Consider the following 22,127-nt stretch of genomic DNA (forward strand, 5'->3'; position numbering starts at 1 on the left):
GTCAGGGAGTGGTAATTAGCATAAAATTCATCGACCTAAGACAAGTTAACTTCAATTGAATCTCAGTTTAAGAAACTCTAACGTCTCCTCTTCATTTAATCCTCCAGATATTGTCTTAAATGGTCTGGTACAAAGAAGAGGCACTCACAGTGGAGATTCCTCTCTATAATATTGGAATGAATCCTTTCACAATAAAGGTTGGCGAATCGCGCTGTATCCTTAGCGGGAATATTCTTGTCTAACTCATCAATGTGGATATCCACTTTTGATTTCTTAGAAGGCTGTCGATTGGTGGTTGACTTTAGTGCTTGCCTTTTTGAAACCGTTTTCTTAGAAGATTTATCCTTTCCTTTCGCGATTGTCATATTGAAAATGAGGGAAGAGGGTAATTTTAAAGAACGCGTTAGGATAGTGAAGAATGCATTAATAAGATAAGTGTAGCAAAAAAAAGTAGCAAAGAATGCAAGAATAAAAGCAAAATTAAAGTAAGGGTTCATTAAAACTTTTTCACAAACACGTGGTGTGCATTGTAATATTCAACAAGCAAGTTGATAAAACAAACCTATAACACTATGAAAAGAAAAAATATCCAACAGAGCAAATAGGACCAATCAATCCAATGAATTTATAAAATTAATGAAAATTAGTGATCCAATCCCAATTGCAAACATACAATAAATTAAAAAGAAAAGAACTAAGACTAAGCAAGAAATAAGAACATAAAGTGCAACAAAAAGAAAACAAAGTGATGAGATGTAACTACATTAAAGTAAAATAGAGAAGATAATGAGGGAATAGTGAAACCTTAAATGCAAGAAGGAGTAGTGGTAAGTGGAAGTAAGAGAGAAAGAATAGGGGGGAAGAAAGAAGAGGGATAGTAGAGAGAAGAGAAAAATGATGCTGGAGAACGGTGGTCACAGGTGGAGGTCCGCCGGAAAAAGGGGAAGGGTAGTGAAAAGGGAAGAAGAAAGAACAAAGAAGGAAGGGGGGAGAAAATAAAGGAAACAAAAGAAAGGGGGGACAGCGAAGAACTGGGTCTGCGTGTTCAGAATTTAAAAACAGATAGTGACGCGTAAGTGTCGGCCACGCGTACGAGTGGATTATGAAAGTGACGCGTACGCATCATTCACGCATGAAAGGATGAAATGGCTGGGTGACGCGTACGCGTCAGCGAGGCATATGCGTGGGGTGGGTTGTGTGCCTGGCACGCCACCCGCAGAGTTCCAGCGCAACTCTTTGGTTTTGTACCAGAGAGCGCCAGCATCCATATGACGCATGCGCGTCGATGACGCTTACGTGTGAGCTGCTTCCTTTTTTTTTAAACATAAAAATAATTTAGAACAAAAGGGAAACATGCTTATTTGAAATATTAACAAAGACAACTAATGAAACAAATATAAGCAAATAAATAAAATAGAACTATAAAAAAGGAAGATCACACCATGGTAGGTTGCCTCCCACCTAGCACTTTTCTTTAACGTCCTTAAGTTGGACGGTCCATAGGCTCAGTCCTCTTTCTTTGCTGGATCCTTCAAGAAGAAGATCTCTAGCTCCTTGTTGTTCTTCACTTTTGCACCATGATAAAGCTTTAAACGATGGCCATTGACTTTGAAGAAGGTAGGGCTTGAGGGGTGACTTAGGTGGACAACTCCATACGGCTCAACCTTCTCCACCATGTAGGGTCCATCCCACCTTGACCTCAGCTTGCCCGGCATTAATCCCAACCTTGAGTTATAGAAAAGGACTTAATCCCCAGCTCTAAACTCTCTTCTCTTGATGTTCTTATCATGTACCTCCTTCACCTTTTTTTTGTAGAGCCTTGAATTTTCATACGCTTCTAGCTAAAGGCACTCCAATTCCTCCAGTTGTAATTTTCTTTCAATCTCGGCTCCTCCCAATCCTGAGTTGCATTCCTTCACAGCCCAGTAAGCTTTGTGTTCCACTTCTACCGGAAGGTGACAAGCTCTTTTGTAGACTAGGAGGAACGGAATCATGCCGATTGTTGTCTTGTAACCTGTTCGATAAGCCCATAGCGCATCTCCAAGCCTAGAGCTCCAGTCCCTTCTATGAGGTTTAACAATCTTCTCGAGTATGCACTTGATCTCTCTATTAGACATCTCGGCTTGGCAATTTGTTTGGAGATGGTAAGCCGTCGCCACCTTGTGAATGATGCCATGTTTCTTCATCAAACCTATCATTCTTCTGTTACAAAAATAAGAGTCTTGATCACTCACGATTGCTCGTGGTGATCCAAAGCGACAAATAATATTATTCCTAACAAAAGAGACAACCATGTTAGTATCATCAGTACGGGTAGGAATTGCTTCCACCTACTTAGAAACATAATCAACAGCTAAGAGAATATATAAGAAACCATTCGAGTTTGGAAATGGACCCATGAAGTCAATAACCCAAACATAAAAAATTTCACAAAATAACATGAGTTGTTGGGGCATCTCATCCCTCTTGAATATGTTTCCAAACCTTTGGCATTAGTGGCAAGAGTCACAGAAAAGATTAACATCCTTAAAAAGTGTGGGCCACCAAAATCTGCAGTCTAAAATTTTTCTTGCAGTTCTTTGAGAACCAAAGTGTCCACCACTCTCAGAAGAGTGGCATGCCTCTAAAATAGATTGGATTTCGAATTGTGCAACACACCTAATTATTTGGTCAGCACCACATCTCGATAAATATGGGCCATCCCATATGTAGTACTCGGACTCGCTCTTGAGCTTATCCTTTTTATGTTTAGAAAAATTAGGAGGAAAGATGTGACTAACCAAATAATTAGCTATGGGTACATACCAAGGCACCGCCTTGGATATTTCCTGCAAGCTATCAAGTGGAAATACATCATTAATAGGAGTGGAGTCACTTTTAATATGTTCTAGGTGACTCAAGTGGTCTGTCATTAAATTTTGGGAACCTCTCCTATCTTTGTTTTCTAAATCAAACTCTTGCAATAGCAATATCCAATGGATTAACCTTGGTTTTGACTCTTTCTTAGCTAACAAGTATTTCAAAGCCGCATGATCTGAAGATACTACAACTTTGGTTCCAAGTAAATAAGCTTGAAATTTATCCAAGGCAAAAAAAATTGCTAAAAGTTCCTTTTCAGTGCTAGTATAATTAGACTGGCACCATCTAAAGTTTTAGAAGCATAAGCTATAATATAGGGATCGTTACCTTTGCGCTGAGCCAGCGTCGCTCCTACCGCATAGTTAGATGCGTCGCACATAATCTCGAATGACCTACTCCAGTCAGGGCCTCTCACAATAGGAGCTTGGGTCAAGGCAATCTTCAACTTGTCAAATGCTTCCATGCAGTCTTCACTCAAGTCAAACTCTACGTCTTTCTGCAGCATACGAAAAAGGGGTAGTGCAACCTTACTGAAGTCCTTGATAAAACGCCGGTAGAAACTTGCATGGCCAAGAAAAGAACGGACTTCCCTCACAGAAGAGGGGTAAGATAAACCAGAAATAACATCAACCTTTGCAGGATCAATAGATATACCAGTATCAGAAATAACATGGCCTAGAACAATACCTTGCTTTACCATAAAATGGCATTTTTCAAAATTAAGCACAAGGTTTGAACTAGCACATCTTTCTAATACTCTAGCAAGATTATCCAAACAAAGATCGAAAGAATCACCATATACATTAAAGTCATCTATAAATACTTCCATACAATGCTCAAGAAGATCCAAGAAGATACTCATCATGCACATTTGAAACGTAGCTGGTGTATTACATAAACCAAAAGGCATTCTCTTATATGCAAATGTTCCAAAAGGGCATGTGAAAGTAGTTTTCTCTTGGTCTTCTGGAGCAATATGGATCTGAAAATCACTAGTATAGCCATCTAAAAAGCAATAATGTGATTTACCTGACAGGTGATCAAGCATTTGATCGATGAAAGGTAGTGGATAGTGATCCTTGTGAGTAGCCAAAGTTTCCCACGGATGAGGTTGCTGTTTGGTTATATGCCTTCCCATTTTCTCTTGAGGGAAAGGCAAAGGAGTGGTTCTACACTCAACCCGAAACTGTTGTTACTAATTGAAATTTGCTTAGAAGGAAATTTTTGGACAAGTTCTTTCTACCAGAGGTCACAGATAGATTGAGAAAGGAAATTTCTTGCGTTATTCAACGTGAATCAAAAACTCTCTATGAGTATTGGGAACGCTTTAGGAATCTCCTTGATTCTGCCCCCATCACATGATTGACCAGTTGGTGTTAATTAGTTACTTCTTCCAAGGCATGAAGCCTCAAGATAAAACCCTCTTGGACGCTGCGAGTAATGGCTCTTTGACAAAGTACAAGATGGCAACGGAAGCGTGGCAACTTATCACCGATTTACCCGAGTCTACCTAACATGCAAGGCAAAGGAATAATCATCCCAAGGCTATTGCGGAAGTTTCTTCTAGTATGAGACTGCCACTCTCACCAAGACTTTGGAAGAAATGACCAATATACTCAAGCAAATCTAGCTCAATCAACAACAACCTCCACCCCCTCCACAATAACAATGTCAATAATTAGTCCCTCAGAGAGTATGTAGGATTTGCGCTTGCTATTCTCACTATACTGATGAATGTCCACAACTCCAAGAGGACAACACCTTGGCAGCTACCAATGCTTATTACAACCGTCCGACAAGGACAACAAGGATGGAGAGACAACTACAACCAAGGAGGCAGAGACAATGGTGAAAATCAAAGGTGGAACAATAACTACCAACAAAAGCAATATCAACAAAATCCTTCCTACCAACAATAAAACCAAGTCCAAAAATACCAACCACCTCAACTCAACCAACCACAAGTTTCCCAAATTACCTACCCTCCTTCTTCCTCCAACCAAGACGAAACACTCTGTTCTATTCTTCAAGGACAAAAAGAGCTTCAAACTTCACTTACCTCTAGCCTCACCGGTCTTACATCTACTCTTCATGCTCTTATATCCCATATGGAACCATTCTCTACCTCTAATACTCAACCTTCAGGCTCTAGTGCACTTCCCTCTAAACCTTTACCCAACCCCAAGGGTGGAATCAATGCCATCACTTTGAAGTCAGGCACTACATTGTAAGAGAGGAGTCCCGAGAAGCCAAGCACATGACCAGCCACCCAGGATGAAGATGTTGTTGAGGTAGAAGATGTGGCAGACGAGGATAAGGTACAAAAGGCAGTTGATGAGCGGATATTTTATACGCTTTTTGGCATCATTTTCATATAGTTTTTAGTGTATTTTGTTTAGTTTTTATTAAGTTTTTATAGGTTTTAGTGTTAAATTCATATTTCTGGATTCTACTATGATTTTTTGTGTTTTTCTATAATTTCAGGTATTTTCTAGCTGAAATTGAGGAGCTAGAGCAAAAGTTTGATTCAGAGACAGAGAAAGCACTGCAGATGCTGTCTAGATCTGACCTCCTTGAACTCGTAAGAGCTTTTCTGGAGCTATATAAGTTCAAATGGAGCTTTCTTAATGGTTATGAAAAGGTGACTTTCAGAGCTTTCCAGCAATGTATAATAGTCCATACTTTGCTTCAGATTAGAAGGCTCAAAACTAGCGTCCAACGCCAGATTCCTGCCCCCTTTCAGGAGTCCACAGCGCCCAAAGAGCAGAGACCAGCGTCCAAACGCCCAGAGAGGATCCCCTAGCCAGTGTTTCATGCTCTAGAGACCTCATAGCACATGGATCTCATCAAAACTCAGCCCAAACACTCACCAAGTGGGCCCCAGAAGTAGATTTTAGCACTAGATAGACTGTTTTACCCTTACTAGTCATTTGTTCAGTATTTAAGACTTATTTTACATCTCTCTAAAGGGGGAGATGCACATCATTCACATAATTTTCATTTACTACTTTGTATTTCCTATCAGTATGAGTTTATAAACCTCTTAGGTTGAGGGGAGGAGCCCCGTTGAGTCCTATGAATTAATAAAAGTATTACTATTTCTTCTTCGATCCGTGTTTGATTTATTTTTAAGATGTATACTCGCTCTTTAACATGGTGAATAGGATGATCACTAACAATCAACTCTGTTCATCATATTAAGATGAATGTGCATGACAAACACGTGCGTCTACTTGGGTTCATGTGAATACGTGACTGGAAAGCGCGAACTGCCAGCTATGTTTATACATCTCTCAAACGGCTAATTCATGACTTCGTTAGAGAATTCTCGAGACATCAGTTCAGCTGATTTTTGGGGAGATTAAGGTCTCTGTGGTATAGGCTAGAACCCAAAGAAGCAGCATTCTCTTATCCAAAAGATTCGACCTTGTCTATAGCATTTTGAGTAGGATCGCCAGGAGAATGAACTGCTAGAGCTTTAACTTTCGTCAGATTAGATGACCACAGCCAATGGCGTTCAATCTATAGTAGAGGAGATCAATGACCACGGCCCATGGCATTGATCACATACATCCTACAATTAAAGAAATCACTCACAAGTAAAGAAGACAGTAATACCAGAGTTAATCCAAAAAGACAAAGCAACTCCAATCCTCAACTATATTCCTATTACTGATTCTAATAATCCTAATACAATTTCGTATCCAACAACCTTTTGATTTTGCCTTACTAAGACCTGCAAGATAACCATAGCTTGCTTCAAACCACAATCGTCGTGGGATCCATCTTGACTCGCTCAGGTATTACTTGGACGACCCAGTGCACTTGCTGGTACAGCTGTACAGAGTGTGGGAATTTGTGCACCAGCAGTTGAATAAGAAGAATTCGCTCAACCAAGGGATGGAGTTTCTAAAGAAGACAATGTTTTGAAAGAGGCCATTCCCATTCCTTTTCCACACAAAGCTAGAAGGACTAAAAAAAATGGAGCTAGATCCCAAGATGGTGGATAACTTCAAGAAGGTTGAGGTAACTATTCCCCTTTTTGATGCTATTCATCAGGTACCTGAATATGCTAAGTTTCTAAAGGATTTGTGCATGAATAAGGAGAATGTAACACCCTAATTACCCTAAGCCTTACCTCACGTCATAAAGCAAAGATTAATCAAAGGTTACGATAGTTCTAAGCTCATACATATAATATATAGAAAGAAATAATATATTCTAGAAGCCTGATGAAGGATATAGCTCAAAAACAGGATTTGAAAAGCGCAAAACGTACTCACGAAGTTACAAACTTATCGCACAAGGTATAGATATGACATAACAAAATAATAGAGTATAGTAGTATAAGAATCTAGCCATGACTCGCGGAGTTTAAGCTGGCTAGCTATATACAGACCATATAGAAATCTGAAAGTTAAAACAACTTATACAAGTTTTTCTCTCAAAATAATGCCTCTAGGCAAAAGTAAAATACAAAAGATGAGAGACATATACAAAATAAACAAAAGACATCCAAAACAGAATGAAGATCCTCTGCTCTATCACCACTAAGAAACTCACCAAGGCGGGTTGCGACCTGCATAAAAAAATAACAAAATATGGTATGAGAACCGGAGGTTCTCAGTATGGTAACAGTGCCTAGTGATGTAAGATATAAGACCCCGGGATGCCAAAGGCAATCATAGAACTTCATATCCATCACAGATTCATCTTAAAGCATAACTAAAACAGTAATGCATAACTTAAAACCTCAACATAATAAAAGGGTAATCTAACTTAGGAGATTTTCTGGTCTAACAGTTCTCCGCTGTCCCACAGCCTTCACCAACCTATCCTCTGTGCGATCCCATCGCCACCGCCTTTCGAACATCCTCAATCCCAGTAGAAAACACAGATAATTTCAAAGCAAGTAAAACACAAGTATAAGCATATACAGCATGTAAATCAAGTATGCAATTAGGCATGTTATACAATTAGGCAAGCAATTACGAGTCGACAAAGCAAACAAACAGATAGAAGATGCACATGATGAATGCCTGTCCTATTGGCTGTGATATCACATTGTCGGTTCAACTGCCAAACCGACACATCTCCATGGAGATGTCGCCCTTCAAAATCATCATTGGGAACCCCCGAGATATGGTGCTCGGAACACGGTCCAGGATTTTGTGCCTGCACACTCTATTGATCCGAAGGGATACGAGCGGGATACTCTTGCCACAGACCTCTGGTGGACAAAATTGTGATTCATACTTAAATTGTTGTTCGAAATTGATTCCTGGTAATGGCCCCAAAAACTTGGTGCTCAATACCATGATCTAACATAATTTCACAACTTCGCTCAACTAACCAGCAAGTGTACTGGGTCGTCCAAGTAATAAACCTTACGTGAGTAAGGGTCGATCCCACAGAGATTGTTGGTATGAAGCAAGCTATGGTCATCTTGTAAATCTCAGTCAGGCGGATAATAAATGGTTATGGAGTTTTCGAATAATAATAATAAATAAACTGAAAATAAAGATAGAAATACTTATGTAAATCATCGGTGGAAATTTCAGATAGGCGTATGAAGATGCTGTGCTCCTTCTGAATCTCTACTTTCCTACTGCTTTCATCCAATCCTTCTTACTCCTTTCCATGGCAAGCTGTATGTAGGGCATCACCGTTGTCAATGGCTACATCCTATCCTCTCAGTGAAAAAGGTCCAAATGCTCTGTCATGGCACGGCTAATCATCAGTCGGTTCTCGATCATGTCCGAATAGAATCCCTTGATTCTTTTGCGTTTGTCATCTTGCCCAACAATCGCGAGTTTAAAGCTCGTCACAGTCATTCAATCCCGGAAATCCTACTCAGAATACCACAGACAAGGTTTAGACTTTCCAGATTCTCATGAATGCCGCCATCAATTCTAGCTTATACCATGAAGACTCTGATCTCACAGAATGGAAGGCTCGGTTGTCAGGCGAGGGCAACCATGCGTCGTGCATCAGGAATCCAAGAGATACACACTCTAGCTTTCGCTTGTAGAACGGAAGTGGTTGTCGGGCACGCGTTCATAGGGACGGATGATGATGAGTGTCACAGATCATCACATCCATCAGGTTGAAGTACGAATGGTATCTTAGAGCAGGAATAAATCAAATTGAATAGAAAATAGTAGTAATTGTATTAAAACTTGAGGTACAGCAGAGCTCCACACCCTTAATCTATGGTGTGTAGAGACTCCACCGTTGAAAATACATAAGTGAAGGTCCAGGCATAGCCGAATGGCCAGCCCCCAAAATATGATATGAATTCAAAAATAGGGAGAAGGACCTATGGTCAAAAGACCGAATGGTCAAAGACACCGAATACAATAGTAAAAAGTTCTATTTATACTAGACTAGCTACTAGGGTTTACAGAAGTAAGTAATTGATGCAGAAATCCACTTCCGGGGCCCACTTGGTGTGTGCTTGGGCTGAGCTTGAACTTTACACGAGCTGAGGCTTCTTTTGGAGTTGAACGCCAAGTTGTAACGTGTTTTTGGCGTTCAACTCTGGTTCGTGACGTGTTTCTGGCGTTTGACTCCAGAATGCAGCATGGAACTAGAGTTGAGCGCCAGTATACGTCGTCTAATAACAAATAAAGTATGAACTATTATATATTGCTGGAAAGCTCTGGATGTCTACTTTCCAACGCCGTTGAAAGAACGCCATTTGGAGTTTTGTAGCTCCAGAAAATCTATTTCGAGTGCAGGGAGGTCAGAATCCAACAGCATCAGTAGTCCTTTGTCAGCCTTTTATCAGAGTTTTGCTCAGGTCCCTCAATTTCAGCCAGAAATTACCTGAAATCACAGAAAAACACACAAACTAATAGTAAAGTCCAGAAATGTGAATTTAGCATAAAAACTAATGAAAACATCCCTAAAAATAGCTAGATTATACTAAAAACTATCTAAAAACAATGCCAAAAAGTGTATAAATTATCCGCTCATCACAACACCAAACTTAAATTGTTGCTTGTTCCCAAGCAACCAAAAATCAATTAGGATAAAAAAGAAGAGAATATACTATAAATCCCAAAATATCAATGAATATTAATTCTAATTAGATGAGCGGGACTTGTAGCTTTTTGCTTCTGAACAGTTTTGGCATCTCACTTTCTCCTTTGAAGTTTAGAATGATTGGCATCTATAGGAACTTAGAATTTCAGATAGTGTTATTGACTGCACTAAAGCTAAGGATTTATTTTCTTAGTTACATGAGTTCGATCCCTTTCTTGTCCTCTTCAATCTTTGAAAGCTCAGCCAATCCGAGAGTTTGTTTAAGATAAGAGTCTTTCTATGGGAATAAAGAGAGGGTACTGATCACTAGCCGAATCTGCTACTGTAGGAAAGAAGATCTATGTGACCAAATTTTTCTTTCCATCTAATCTACTAAGTTTGCGGAAAAGAGAGAGCAGACGGTTCTCGGCGTCATGATGCAAGAATGACATCTGAGATCGCTCATTCCATTGCTTTACAGTCATGATAGGAATGATTCTATTTACTAGAAAGAGACAGCACCCTATTCTTAGCATCGAAGAGGTAATTTTGTATTCTCCTAGTTAAGTTTGTTGATTCTTGAACACAGCTACTTTTATGAGTCTTGACCGTGGCCCTAAGCACTTTGTTTTCCAGTATTACCACCGGATACATAAATGCCACAGACACATGACTGGGTGAACCTTTTCAGATTGTGACTCAGCTTTGCTAAAGTCTCCAGTTAGAGGTGTCCAGAGCTCTTAAGCACACTCTTTTTGCTTTGGATCACGACTTTAACCACTCAGTCTCAAGCTTTTCACTTGGACCTGCATGCCACAAGCACATGGTTAGGGACAACTCGATTTAGCCGCTTAGGCCTGGATTTTATTTCCTTGGGCCCTCCTATCCATTGATGCTCAAAGCCTTGGATCCTTTTTACCCTTGCCTTTTGGTTTTAAGGGCTATTGGCTTTTTCTGCTTGCTTTTTCTTTTTTTCTTTTTTCTATTTAATTTTTTTCACTTTTTTTTTCGCAAGCTTTTGCTATTCACTGCTTTTTCTTGCTTCAAGAATCAATTTTCATGATTTTTCAGATTGTCAATAACATTTCTCTTTGTTCATCATTCTTTCAAGAGCCAACAATTTTAACATTCATAAACAACAAGATTAAAAATATGCACTATTCAAGCATTCATTCAGAAAACAAAAAGTATTGTCACCACATTAATATAATTAAAATAAATTCAAGGATAATTTTGAAATTCATGTACTTCTTGTTCTTTTGAATTAGAAACATTTTTCATTTAAGAGAGGTGAAGGATTTATGAAATTATTTATAGCCTTAAGATATAGTTACTACATATTAATTATCATGCAATAAAGACACAAACATAGATAACATAAAGCTTAAAAATCGAAAAATAGAGAATCAAGAACAAGGAAGTTAAGGAATGAGTCCACCTTAGTGAGGGTGGCGCCTTCTTGAAGGACCAATGGTGCTTTTTGAGCTCCTCTATGTCTCTTCCTTGCCTTTGTTGCCTGATCCCTAGTGATTTTGGTGCTCCTATCCTTAGTTGCTCCTAATAATTATGTGGAGGAACATGTATCCCCTGAGGTATCTCAGGGATCTCTTGATTTGCAGTCAAATGCACTACTACTGAGCTATGGATTCTTGAGATGAATCTCTCCATCTCTCATGACTCGGAGGTGGAAGCAATTGTCTTTCCTTTTCTCTTTTCTTTTTTTTTTTTGAGGTTTCTCTGGCCTTAGGTGCCATCAATAGTTATGGAAAAGCAAAAAAAAAGCTATGCTTTTACCACACCAAACTTAGAATGTTGCTCGCCCTCGAGCAAAAGAAGAAAGAATGGAAGGAAAAGAAGAAATGGAGGAGAGGGAGAGATGTGTATGGTTCGGCCATATGGGTGGGATTGGGTGGGGAAGAGATCGATGGAGGTGAGTGGTGAAGAGGTGATGGGGAAGAGGGATTAAGGTGATTGGTGAAGAAGAGAGAAGGTGAGTTGAGGTATGTGGGGATCCTGTGGGGTCCACAGATCCTGAGGTGTCAAGGATTTACATCCCTGCACCAATTAGGCGTGTAAAACGCCTTTGTATGCACTTCTGGCGTTTAAACGCTAGAGTGATGCTTGTTTTGGGCGTTCAACGCCCATTTGCAGCATGTTTTTGGCGTTGAAGGCCAGTTCCATGCTTGTTTCTGGCGTTCAGCGCCAGCTCTCCTCAAGGTATTTTCCTGGCGTTTAAACGCCAGGATGTTGCTTGTTTCTGGCGTTCAACGCCAGATCCATGCTCTGTTCTGGCATTGAACGCCAGCCAGATGCTCCTTACTGGCGTTTGAACGCCAGTAAGTCCTTCCTCCAGGGTGTGGTTTTTCTTCTGTTGTTTTTTATTCTGTTTTTAATTTTAGTATTTTTTCATGACTCCACATGATCATGAACCTAACAAAACATTAAAGAACAATAAAAGAAAAATAAAAATAATTAAAATAAAAATTGGGTTGCCTCCCAATAAGCGCTTCTTTAATGTCAATAGCTTGACAGTGGGCTCTCATGGAGCCTCACAGGTGATCAGGTCAATGTTGTAGACTCCCAACACCAAACTTAAAGTTTGAATGTGGGGATTCAATACCAAACTTAAAGTTTGGCTGTGGCCACTCAACACCAAACTTAGAGTTTGATTGTGGGGGCTTTGTTTGACTCTGTACTGAGAGAAGCTTTTCATGCTTCCTCTCTATTGTTAAAGAAGAAGATCCTTGAGCCTTAAACACAAGGTAGTCCCCATTCAATTGAAGGACTAATTCTCCTCTGTTAACATCTATCACAGCTCCTGCTGTGGCTAGGAAAGGTCTTCCAAGGATGATGCATTCATCCTCCTCCTTCCTAGTGTCTAAGATTATGAAATCAGCAGGGATGTAAAGGCCTTTAACCTTCACTAATACGTCCTCTACTAATCCATAAGCTTGTCTTACTGACTTGTCTGCCATTTGTAATTAGAGCATGGCAGGTTGTACCTCAATGATTCCCAGCTTCTCCATTACAGAGAGTGGCATAAGATTTATACCTGACCCCAGGTCACACAGAGCTTTTTCAAAGATCATGGTGCCTATGGTGTAGGGTATTACAAATTTGCCAGGATCTTGTCTCTTTTGAGGTAAAGTTTGCTGAACCCATGTATCTAGTTCACTAATGAGCAAGGGAGGTTCACCTTCCCAAGTCTCATTACCAAATAACTTGGCATTCAGCTTCATGATAGCTCCTAAATATTGAGCAACTTGCTCTCCAGTTACATTTTCATCCTCTTCAGAGGAAGAATAGTCTTCAGAGCTCATGAATGGCAGAAGGAGGTTTAATGGAATCTCTATGGTCTCTATATGAGCCTCAGATTCCCTTGGGTCCTCAATAGGGAACTCCTTCTTGCTTGAGAGACGTCCCATGAGGTCTTCCTCATTGGGATTCACGTCCTCTCCTTCCTCTCTAGGTTCGGCCATATTGATTATATCAATTGCCTTGCACTCTCTTTTTGGATTCTCTTTAGTATTGCTTGGGAGAGTACTAGGAGGAGTTTCAGTGATTTTCTTACTCAGCTGGCCCACTTGTGCCTCTAGATTTCTAATGGAGGACCTTCTTTCACTCATGAAACTTAAAGTGGCTTTAGACAGATCAGAGACTAAGTTTGCTAAGTTAGAGGTGCTCTGTTCAGAATTCTCTGTCTATTGCTGAGAAGATGATGGATAAGGCTTGATACTGTTGAGCCTATTTCTTCCACCATTATTAAAGCTTTGTTGAGGCTTTTATTGATCCTTCCATGAGAAATTTGGATGATTTCTCCATGATGAATTATAGGTGTTTCCATAAGGTTCACCCATATAATTTACCTCTGCTATTGCATGGTTCTCAGGATCATAAGCTTCTTCTTCAGAAGATGCCTCTTTAGTACTGTTGGAAGCATTTTGCCATCCATTCAAACTTTGAGAAATCATGTTGACTTGCTAAGTCAACATTTTGTTCTGAGCTAATATGGCATTCAGAGCATCAGTTTCAAGAACTTCCTTCCTTTGAGGCATCTCATTATTCACGGAATTCTTCTCAGAAGTGTACATGAACTGGTTATTTGCAACCATGTCAATAAGTTCTTGAGCTTCTGCAGGCGTTTTCTTTAGGTAAATGGTTCCACCTGCAAAATGGTCCAGTGACATCTTAGAGAACTCAGCTAGACCATAATAGAATATATCTATCATGGTCCATTCTGAAAACATGTCAGAAGGACATCTTTTGGTCATCTGTTTGTATCTTTCCCAAGCTTCATAGAGGGATTCACCATCTTTTTGTTTGAAGGTATGAACATCCACTCTAAGCTTGCTCAGCTTTTGAGGAGGAAAGAATTTAGCCAAGAAGGCCATGACCAGCTTATCCCAGGAGTCCAGGCTATCCTTAGGTTGAGAGTCCAACCATGCTCTAGCTCTGTCTCTTACAGCAAAAGGGAAAAGCATGAGCCTGTAGAGTTCAGGATCTACTCCATTAGTCTTAACAGTCTCACAAATCTGCAAGAACTCAGTTAAGAACTGGTAGGAATCTTCTAATGGATGTCCATAAAACTTGCAATTTTGTTGCATTAGAGCAACTAATTGAGGTTTCAGCTCAAAATTGTTTGCTCCAATGGCAGGAATTGAGATGCTTCTTCCATCAAACTTGGAAGTAGGTGTAGTATAATCACCAAGCATCCTCCTTGCATTATTGTTGTTGGGTTCGGCTGCCATATCCTTTTCTTGTTCGAAAATTTCAGCAAGGTTGTCTCTGGATTGTTGTAATTTAGCTTCTCTTAGTTTCCTCTTCAGAGTCCTTTCTGGTTCAGGATCAGCTTCAACAAGAATGCCTTTTTTCTTATTCCTGCTCATATGAAAGAGAAGAGAGCAGAAAAAGAAAAGGAATCCTCTATGTCACAGTAAAGAGGTTCCTTATTGTTAGTAGAAGAAGAAAAGGAATAAAGAAAGGAGAATCCAAATACAAAGGTGAGGATAGGAGCAGAGATTTGAGATGAAGAGAAGTGTTAGTGAATGAATAAATAAATAAGATGAGAAACAGAAGTTTTTGAAAATAATTTTTGAAAAGGAGTTAATGATTTTCAAAAATTAAGATAAGAAATAAAATTAAAATTAAAATTTAAAACAATTAATTAATTAAAAAGAATTTTTTTGAAAAAGAGGGAGGTATTTTCGAAAATTAGAGAGAGAAAAGTTGTTAGGTGGTTTTGAAAAAGATAAGAAACAAACAAAAAGTCAAATAGTTAGAAAAAGAATTGAAAATTAATTTTGAAAAGATAAGAAGATAAGAAGTTAGAAAAGATATTTTAAAATCAAATTTTTGAAAAAGATAAAATTTTGAAAAAAAATATGATATAAAAGATAAGATAAAAAGATATGATTAAAAAGATATGGTTAGAAAAGATTTAATTTTTAAAATTAAAATTAATTACTTAACTAACAAGAAACTAAAAGATAAGATTCTAGAATTTAAAGATTGAATCTTTCTTAACAAGAAAGTAACAAATTTCAAATTTTTGAACCAATCACATTACTTGTTAGTTAAGTTTCGAAAATTTTGAAATAAAATTAAGAAAAGATTTTGAAAATAATTTTTGAAATTTTCGAAAATCATAAAAGAAAAATGAAAAAGATTTGAATTTTGAAAAAGTTTTAAAAAGATAAGATTTTTAAAATTTGAAACTTTGACTTGACTTACAAGAAACAACTAATTTTAAAAAATTTTTTGACTAAGTCAACCCAAATTTTCGAAATTTTGAGAGAAAAAAGGAAAAGATATTTTTTTTATTTTTGAATTTTTAATTATGTGAGAGAAAAACATTAAAAATGACTCACAACATGAAAATTATGAATCAAAACACATGATGCATGCAAGAACACTATGAATATCAAGATGAACACCAAGAACACTTTGAAGATCATGATGAACATCAAGAACATATTTTTGAAAATTTTTTATGCAAAGAAAACATGCAAGACACCAAACTTAGAAATCTTTAATGCTTAGACACTATGAATGCAAAAATGCACATGAAAAACAACAAAAGATACAAAACAAGAAAACATCAAGATCAAACAAGAAGACTTACCAAGAACAACTTGAAGATCATGAAGAACGCCATGAATGCATGAGTTTTCGAAAATTGCAAGAACAAGATGAATATGCAATTGACACCAAACTTATAAATTGACTCAAGACTCAAACAAGAAACACAATATTTTTAATTTTTATAATTTTATTTTTTTTGGATTTTATTTTATATTTTTCGAAAAACATATAGAAAAAAGGAAGTAATGAATTCAAAGTCCTCAATCAAAATCCCAGGAATCATACCAGGTTAGTCTAAAGCTTGATGGCCAGCCAAGCTTCAGCATACCATTTTGAAACTCTAGAATTCATTCTTAAAAACTCTGAAGGATTTTTTGAAAATAGAGGGAGAAAATCTTTGAAAAATATTTTTGAAAACTTTTTGAAAAGAAAATAAAAAAAGAAAATTACCTAATCTGAGCAACAAGATGAACCGTCAGTTGTCCATACTCGAACAATCCCCGGCAACGGCGCCAAAAACTTGGTGGACGAAATTGTGATTCATACTTAAATTGTTGTTCGAAATTGATTCCCTGGTAATAGCCCCAAAAACTTGGTGCTCAATACCATGATCTAACATAATTTCACAACTTCGCTCAACTAACCAGCAAGTGTACTGGGTCGTCCAAGTAATAAACCTTACGTGAGTAAGGGTCGATCCCACAGAGATTGTTGGTATGAAGCAAGCTATGGTCATCTTGTAAATCTCAGTCAGGCGGATATAAATGGTTATGGAGTTTTCGAATAATAATAATAAATAAACTGAAAATAAAGATAGAAATACTTATGTAAATCATCGGTGGGAATTTCAGATAGGCGTATGAAGATGTTGTGCTCCTTTTGAATCTCTGCTTTCCTACTGCCTTAATCCAATCCTTCTTACTCCTTTCCATGGCAAGCTGTATGTAGGGCATCACCGTTGTCAATGGCTACATCCCATTCTCTCAGTGAAAAAGGTCCAAATGCTCTGTCATGGCACGGCTAATCATCTTTCGGTTCTCGATCATGTCGGAATAGAATCCCTTGATTCTTTTGCATTTGTCATCACGCCCAAAAATCGCGAGTTTGAAGCTCGTCACAGTCATTCAATCCTGGAATCCTACTCGGAATACCACAGACAAGGTTTAGACTTTCCAGATTCTCATGAATGCCGCCATCAATTATAGCTTATACCACGAAGACTCTGATCTCACGGAATGGAAGGCTCGATTGTCAGGCAAGGGCAACCATGTGTCGTGCATCAGGAATCCAAGAGATACACACTCTAGCTTTCGCTTGTAGAACGGAAGTGGTTGTCAGGCACACGTTCATAGGGACGGATGATGATGAGTGTCACAGATCATCACATCCATCAGGTTGAAGTACGAATGGTATCTTACAACAGGAATAAATCGAATTGAATAGAAAATAGTAGTAATTGCATTAAAACTTGAGGTACAAGCAGAGCTCCACACCCTTAATCTATGGTGTGTAGAGACTCCACCATTGAAAATACATAAGTGAAGGTCCAGGCATGGCCGATTGGCCAGCCCCCAAAATATGATATGAATTCGAAAATAGGGAGAAGGACCTATGGTCAAAAGACCGAATGGTCAAAGACACCGAATACAATAGTAAAAAGTCCTATTTATACTAGACTAGCTACTAGGGTTTACAGAAGTAAGTAATTGATGCAGAAATCTACTTCCGGGGCCCACTTGGTGTGTGCTTGGGCTGAGCTTGAACTTTACACGAGCTGAGGCTTCTTTTGGAGTTGAACACTAAGTTGTAACGTGTTTTTGGCATTCAACTCTGGTTCGTGACGTGTTTCTGGCGTTTGACTCCAAAATGCAGCATGGAACTGGAGTTGAGCTCCAGTTTACGTCATCTAATCACGAATAAATTATGGACTATTATATATTGCTGGAAAGCTTTGGATGTCTACTTTCCAACGCTGTTGAGAGCGCGCCATTTGGAGTTCTGTAGCTCCAGAAAATCCATTTCGAGTGCAGGGAGGTCAGAATCCAACAGCATCAGCAGTCCTTTGTCAGCCTTTTATCAGAGTTTTGCTCAGGTCCCTCAATTTCAGCCAGAAATTACCTGAAATCATAGAAAAACACACAAACTCATAGTAAAGTCCAAAAATGTGAATTTAGCATAAAAACTAATGAAAACATCCCTAAAAATAGCTAGATTATACTAAAAACTATCTAAAAACAATGCCAAAAAGCGTATAAATTATCCGCTCATCAAACTCACATCTCAACACAAGCAGGATGAACCACCGCCCTTACGCCGCCGCCACTACCTCAACAGGTGGGATCCAACCACCGTCCCTGTCGGGCGCATAGCGTCTTAACAATCGTAGTATAAAACAATTGTTCAGTGGTTTTCATAAAACATTTTTCAGTATGGCATGTATCCATCATTTCATTCCGAGTCCCCGACTCATCTCAACCACTGACAATTCAACATTTCCATTCTGAACTCATTAGTTCGTCACTTTCTCAATTTATTTTCAATAATCATCAATTCACTACTCTTCCTTCTCTCTCAACCAAACCCATCCTCAGTACACCAGAAACCTAAGCCTCTGTTCTCTAACTTTTCACAATAATACCAAATTAAATCTCCTAAGACCTTTCCCATGTTCTAATACCCGAAAACAAGTCAAAGCATCTGAAATTAGTGTCACAGAAGTTTACAAACTCATTGGGAAGGTGAAATAGTTTAAAAACAAAGTTTAGTTGAAAAACAAGACATGTGCGTACGCATAGGGGTGTGCGTGCGCATGCCCAGAGAGAATTTCAAAACATGTGCGTATGCATAGAGGTGTGCGTACACACAGGTACCAAATTTTACAATTCTATTCGCTCGCACAAGGTGTGCTAGTGTCCTCCACAGAATGCACCTTCCAACGTATCCGTGCGCACATGTTGTAAAACTTCGTTGGTTATCTGCGCGCACAGGTTGTGCTAGTGCTCTAAACAGAAAGCCTTCCACTGTGTGTGTATGCACAAGGCTGTGCGTGCGCACAGGTTTGAAAAATCATAGAGGTGTGCGTGCGTACAAGGCTGTGTGTGCACACACAAACCAGAAATCACAAAATTCTGCAACATTGCAGAATTTCAGATTTTGACACCAAACTTTCCACAATCATATCTTTTTCTACCAAATTCGGATTTCTATAAAATTTACACCATTTTAAAGCTTGTTCATATTTCTTTCATTTGATATAAAATAAATTGAATTTCAAGCACGGTAGCTCAAGATGTGATTCATGGAAGTTCACTAAAATTTCAGTTTTACCAAAAGTTCTCAAAGTTTCAATTTTCCACGATCCTCAACCAAAATCAAACCAAAACCATACCAAACTTCCATTTACCTCATAACTCACCCTTCGTATCACATTCCACCATTCATACCAAACTTTCCTTCACATTTCAATATTATCAACCATCAAACATCAAATATATAACACTATAATCAATTATCCACCAACACCTTCATCAATAATAAATCTATCAATACTAAACATCATAATCAATCTCATTTCATCCCAATTTAAATATTTAACACCATATTTATCATTTCAACATCATAATTCATCAATATACTCAAAAATCATCAATCCATCATAATTCATCATAAATCATCATTCAACAACTCAACAACCAATTCAATTCAAACCTATCCTATGGGTCAATAGCCTAAGTATCCACAAATATTATATATTACATAGAGGAAACCAAAACAATACCTTGGCTGATTCCTAATATGTTCCAAAACTCAAATTGAGTGCAAAATCAAGCCTCCAACCATAATTCAAGCCACCAATCAACCCCAACAAGCATCATCTCAATTCCAAAGGCTTCCAAACTCACAATAATCAAGCTATATACACACAAATCATAACCAATCAACCTAGGACTCATCATAATTAAAACTTCACAAGAGTTCAAGACCTCTTGCCTTGCCCAACAATTTTGGAAGCCAAACCCAACGTTAATCAAGTGTTAGAGTGTACCTAATCAGTCAAAATCATAAAATTTCACTTAATCAAAAATCCTAGAATTTCGAAATTTTGAAGGACGAACTGAGAGGGATTCGTGATTTTCTTACCAGTTTCTTGGATAGATTTTGTAGAGCTCTTCGCAAGGATCGCGTGGCCCCAAACGGTGCGACGATCGGAGCTCCGTAGCTCAAGTTATGAGCTTGGGAAGTTCTATGTGAATAGTGACAATGGAGTCTTCTCTCCTTCCTCTCTTATCAGCTGGTGTGTGTTGTGTTTATGAGAGTAGTGTGCTGAATGGGTTCATTAAATGAACCTATATATATGTTGGGCTTGGGCCCAACTTGGACCCGGTCCAACCCATTAGCGTTTTTAGCCCATTTGTCCCAACTTTGGGCCAAAATTTTAAAATTAACGCCTCATTTTCCATTTTTAATATTTTTCTAAGGTTTTTGACTGTTTTAAATTTTTCTCATATGGTACCGGCAGACTTGAACCGGTTCAACCAGTTCGGCTGCCAATTCGCGGGTTTTTTCGGTTTTTCGTAGAAAATACATTTTCTGTCTCAGAAAAATCTACTAAGTCCAAAAATCATATTTAAATCCTCAAATTCTCATTCTAAATTTTCGAAACCTAATTTGGGCGATATTAATTAACTAACTAGATGATTAATTAGTCGCAGTTCTTACAGAGAAGATTCATGATTTAGAAACTATTCCTTTGGGTAGCTCGATTTCTGCACTATAGGTGGTATGCAGTTTGTGGATTGTATGTGTGACTTAGGCGCCTGTGTCAGCATTATGCCGTTATCTGTATATGATGCTTTGAAGATTCCACCGTTGAAAAGGTCGGCAGCTCATTTTGTTTTGGCAGATAAGAGCATAATCTCTGTGGTTGGCATTGCGGAAGACATCTTGGTGAGCATTAAGGGGTTAATTTTTCCTATTGATTTCTACATTCTTGAGATGCCCCCTAATGACTCAGGAAGACCATCATCTATGCTGTTTGGGAGGCCATTCTTGAAGACCTCTCGGTTTAAATTGGATGCCTTCTCAGGTACATATTCCTTTGAAATAGATGGAAGAGCAGTGAGTTTCAACCTTGATGAAGCTATGAAGCATCCACCGGAAGACCACTCTATCTTCCAGTGTGATATTATTGATGAAGTTATGGCTGAAGTCCACCACGATACAGTTGATGAGAAGAACATGGTTCAAGATGCAAGTGTGGGGAAGCTCTCTGAGTATACTAAAGACACCTTGCCACCTCCAGTGGTTCCAGATGATCAAGTGCCAAGCCATGACCTAACTATGGAGTTAAAGCCCTTTCAAACCTCACCTCAAGTATACTTATCTTGAAGATAATCAAAAGCTCCCAGTGATCATTACAAAGGAACTTACTTCCCAACAAGAGGAGCGACTGTTTATTGGGGAGAGTTTGGTGGACATAGTTGGTATAACCCCTCAAGTTTGTGAGCACCGCATTTTTCTAGAGGAGGGAGCTAAGCCTATCCGTCAACCTCAAAGGAGGTTGAACCCAACAATTCAAGAAGTTGTAGAAGGAAGTGACGTGATTTCTTGAAGCCAACATTATCTATCCAATCTCGGATAGTGAATGGGTTAGTCCAGTACAAGTGGTTCCGAAGAAGTCTAGCATCACAATAGTGAAGAATGAGCATGGTGAACTCATGGCTACAAGGGTACAAAATTCCTAGGGAGTGTGCATTGACTACAAGCGCTTGAAAGTCTCTAAGGTGCTTGATAGGCTCTTGAGCGGGTAAACCATAGAATTTAGGAACTAGATTGATCAATACGGTCTTCAGTTCAAAATCGGCAGTCAAATTCGGATGATGCACTTGAAATGGTCGAAGAGTAAAATCTAGAGCTCCCGCTTCCTTGAGAGTGATCCTTCTAGGAGTATCCATAGTATCTGCACCTAAATCAATAGAAGAGACGTCAATGGATTTAGTAGGAGAGGAGTTAGTTTTTCCTCAAATGACGCTTCAGACTCAACCTCGGGTAAGTTTGGTGAATTGGACGAAACCCCTTCACCACCCTCGGAGGCTAACCGACACCGAGCTCGCCTAATACGTGAAATGGTTTTTTCAATTTCAGGATCAAATGCGGCTAGG

The 22,127-nt window shown here is 38.7% G+C and overlaps 1 protein-coding gene and 1 non-coding gene across 2 annotated transcripts; one reads left to right on the forward strand and one right to left on the reverse strand.

Annotated features, from left to right (window-relative positions):
* Nucleotides 1-1,841: 1,841 nt before the first annotated feature.
* On the reverse strand, nt 1,842-21,920 carry LOC140177130 (uncharacterized). The gene is made up of 4 exons (XM_072209729.1): nt 21,810-21,920; nt 3,187-3,490; nt 2,986-3,070; nt 1,842-2,202 (listed from the first exon to the last, which is right to left on the reverse strand). Exons 1-4 carry the CDS (start codon nt 21,918-21,920, stop codon nt 1,842-1,844), a joined length of 861 nt encoding a protein of 286 aa, XP_072065830.1.
* Nucleotides 14,131-14,234, forward strand: LOC112766367 (small nucleolar RNA R71). Its single transcript, XR_003184301.1, has one exon. It is a non-coding gene; the product is annotated as a small nucleolar RNA R71 (small nucleolar RNA).
* Nucleotides 21,921-22,127: the final 207 nt, after the last annotated feature.

The sequence above is a fragment of the Arachis hypogaea genome, chromosome 2 (genome assembly GCF_003086295.3).
Source record: "Arachis hypogaea cultivar Tifrunner chromosome 2, arahy.Tifrunner.gnm2.J5K5, whole genome shotgun sequence".
NCBI classification, from domain to species: domain Eukaryota; kingdom Viridiplantae; phylum Streptophyta; class Magnoliopsida; order Fabales; family Fabaceae; genus Arachis; species Arachis hypogaea.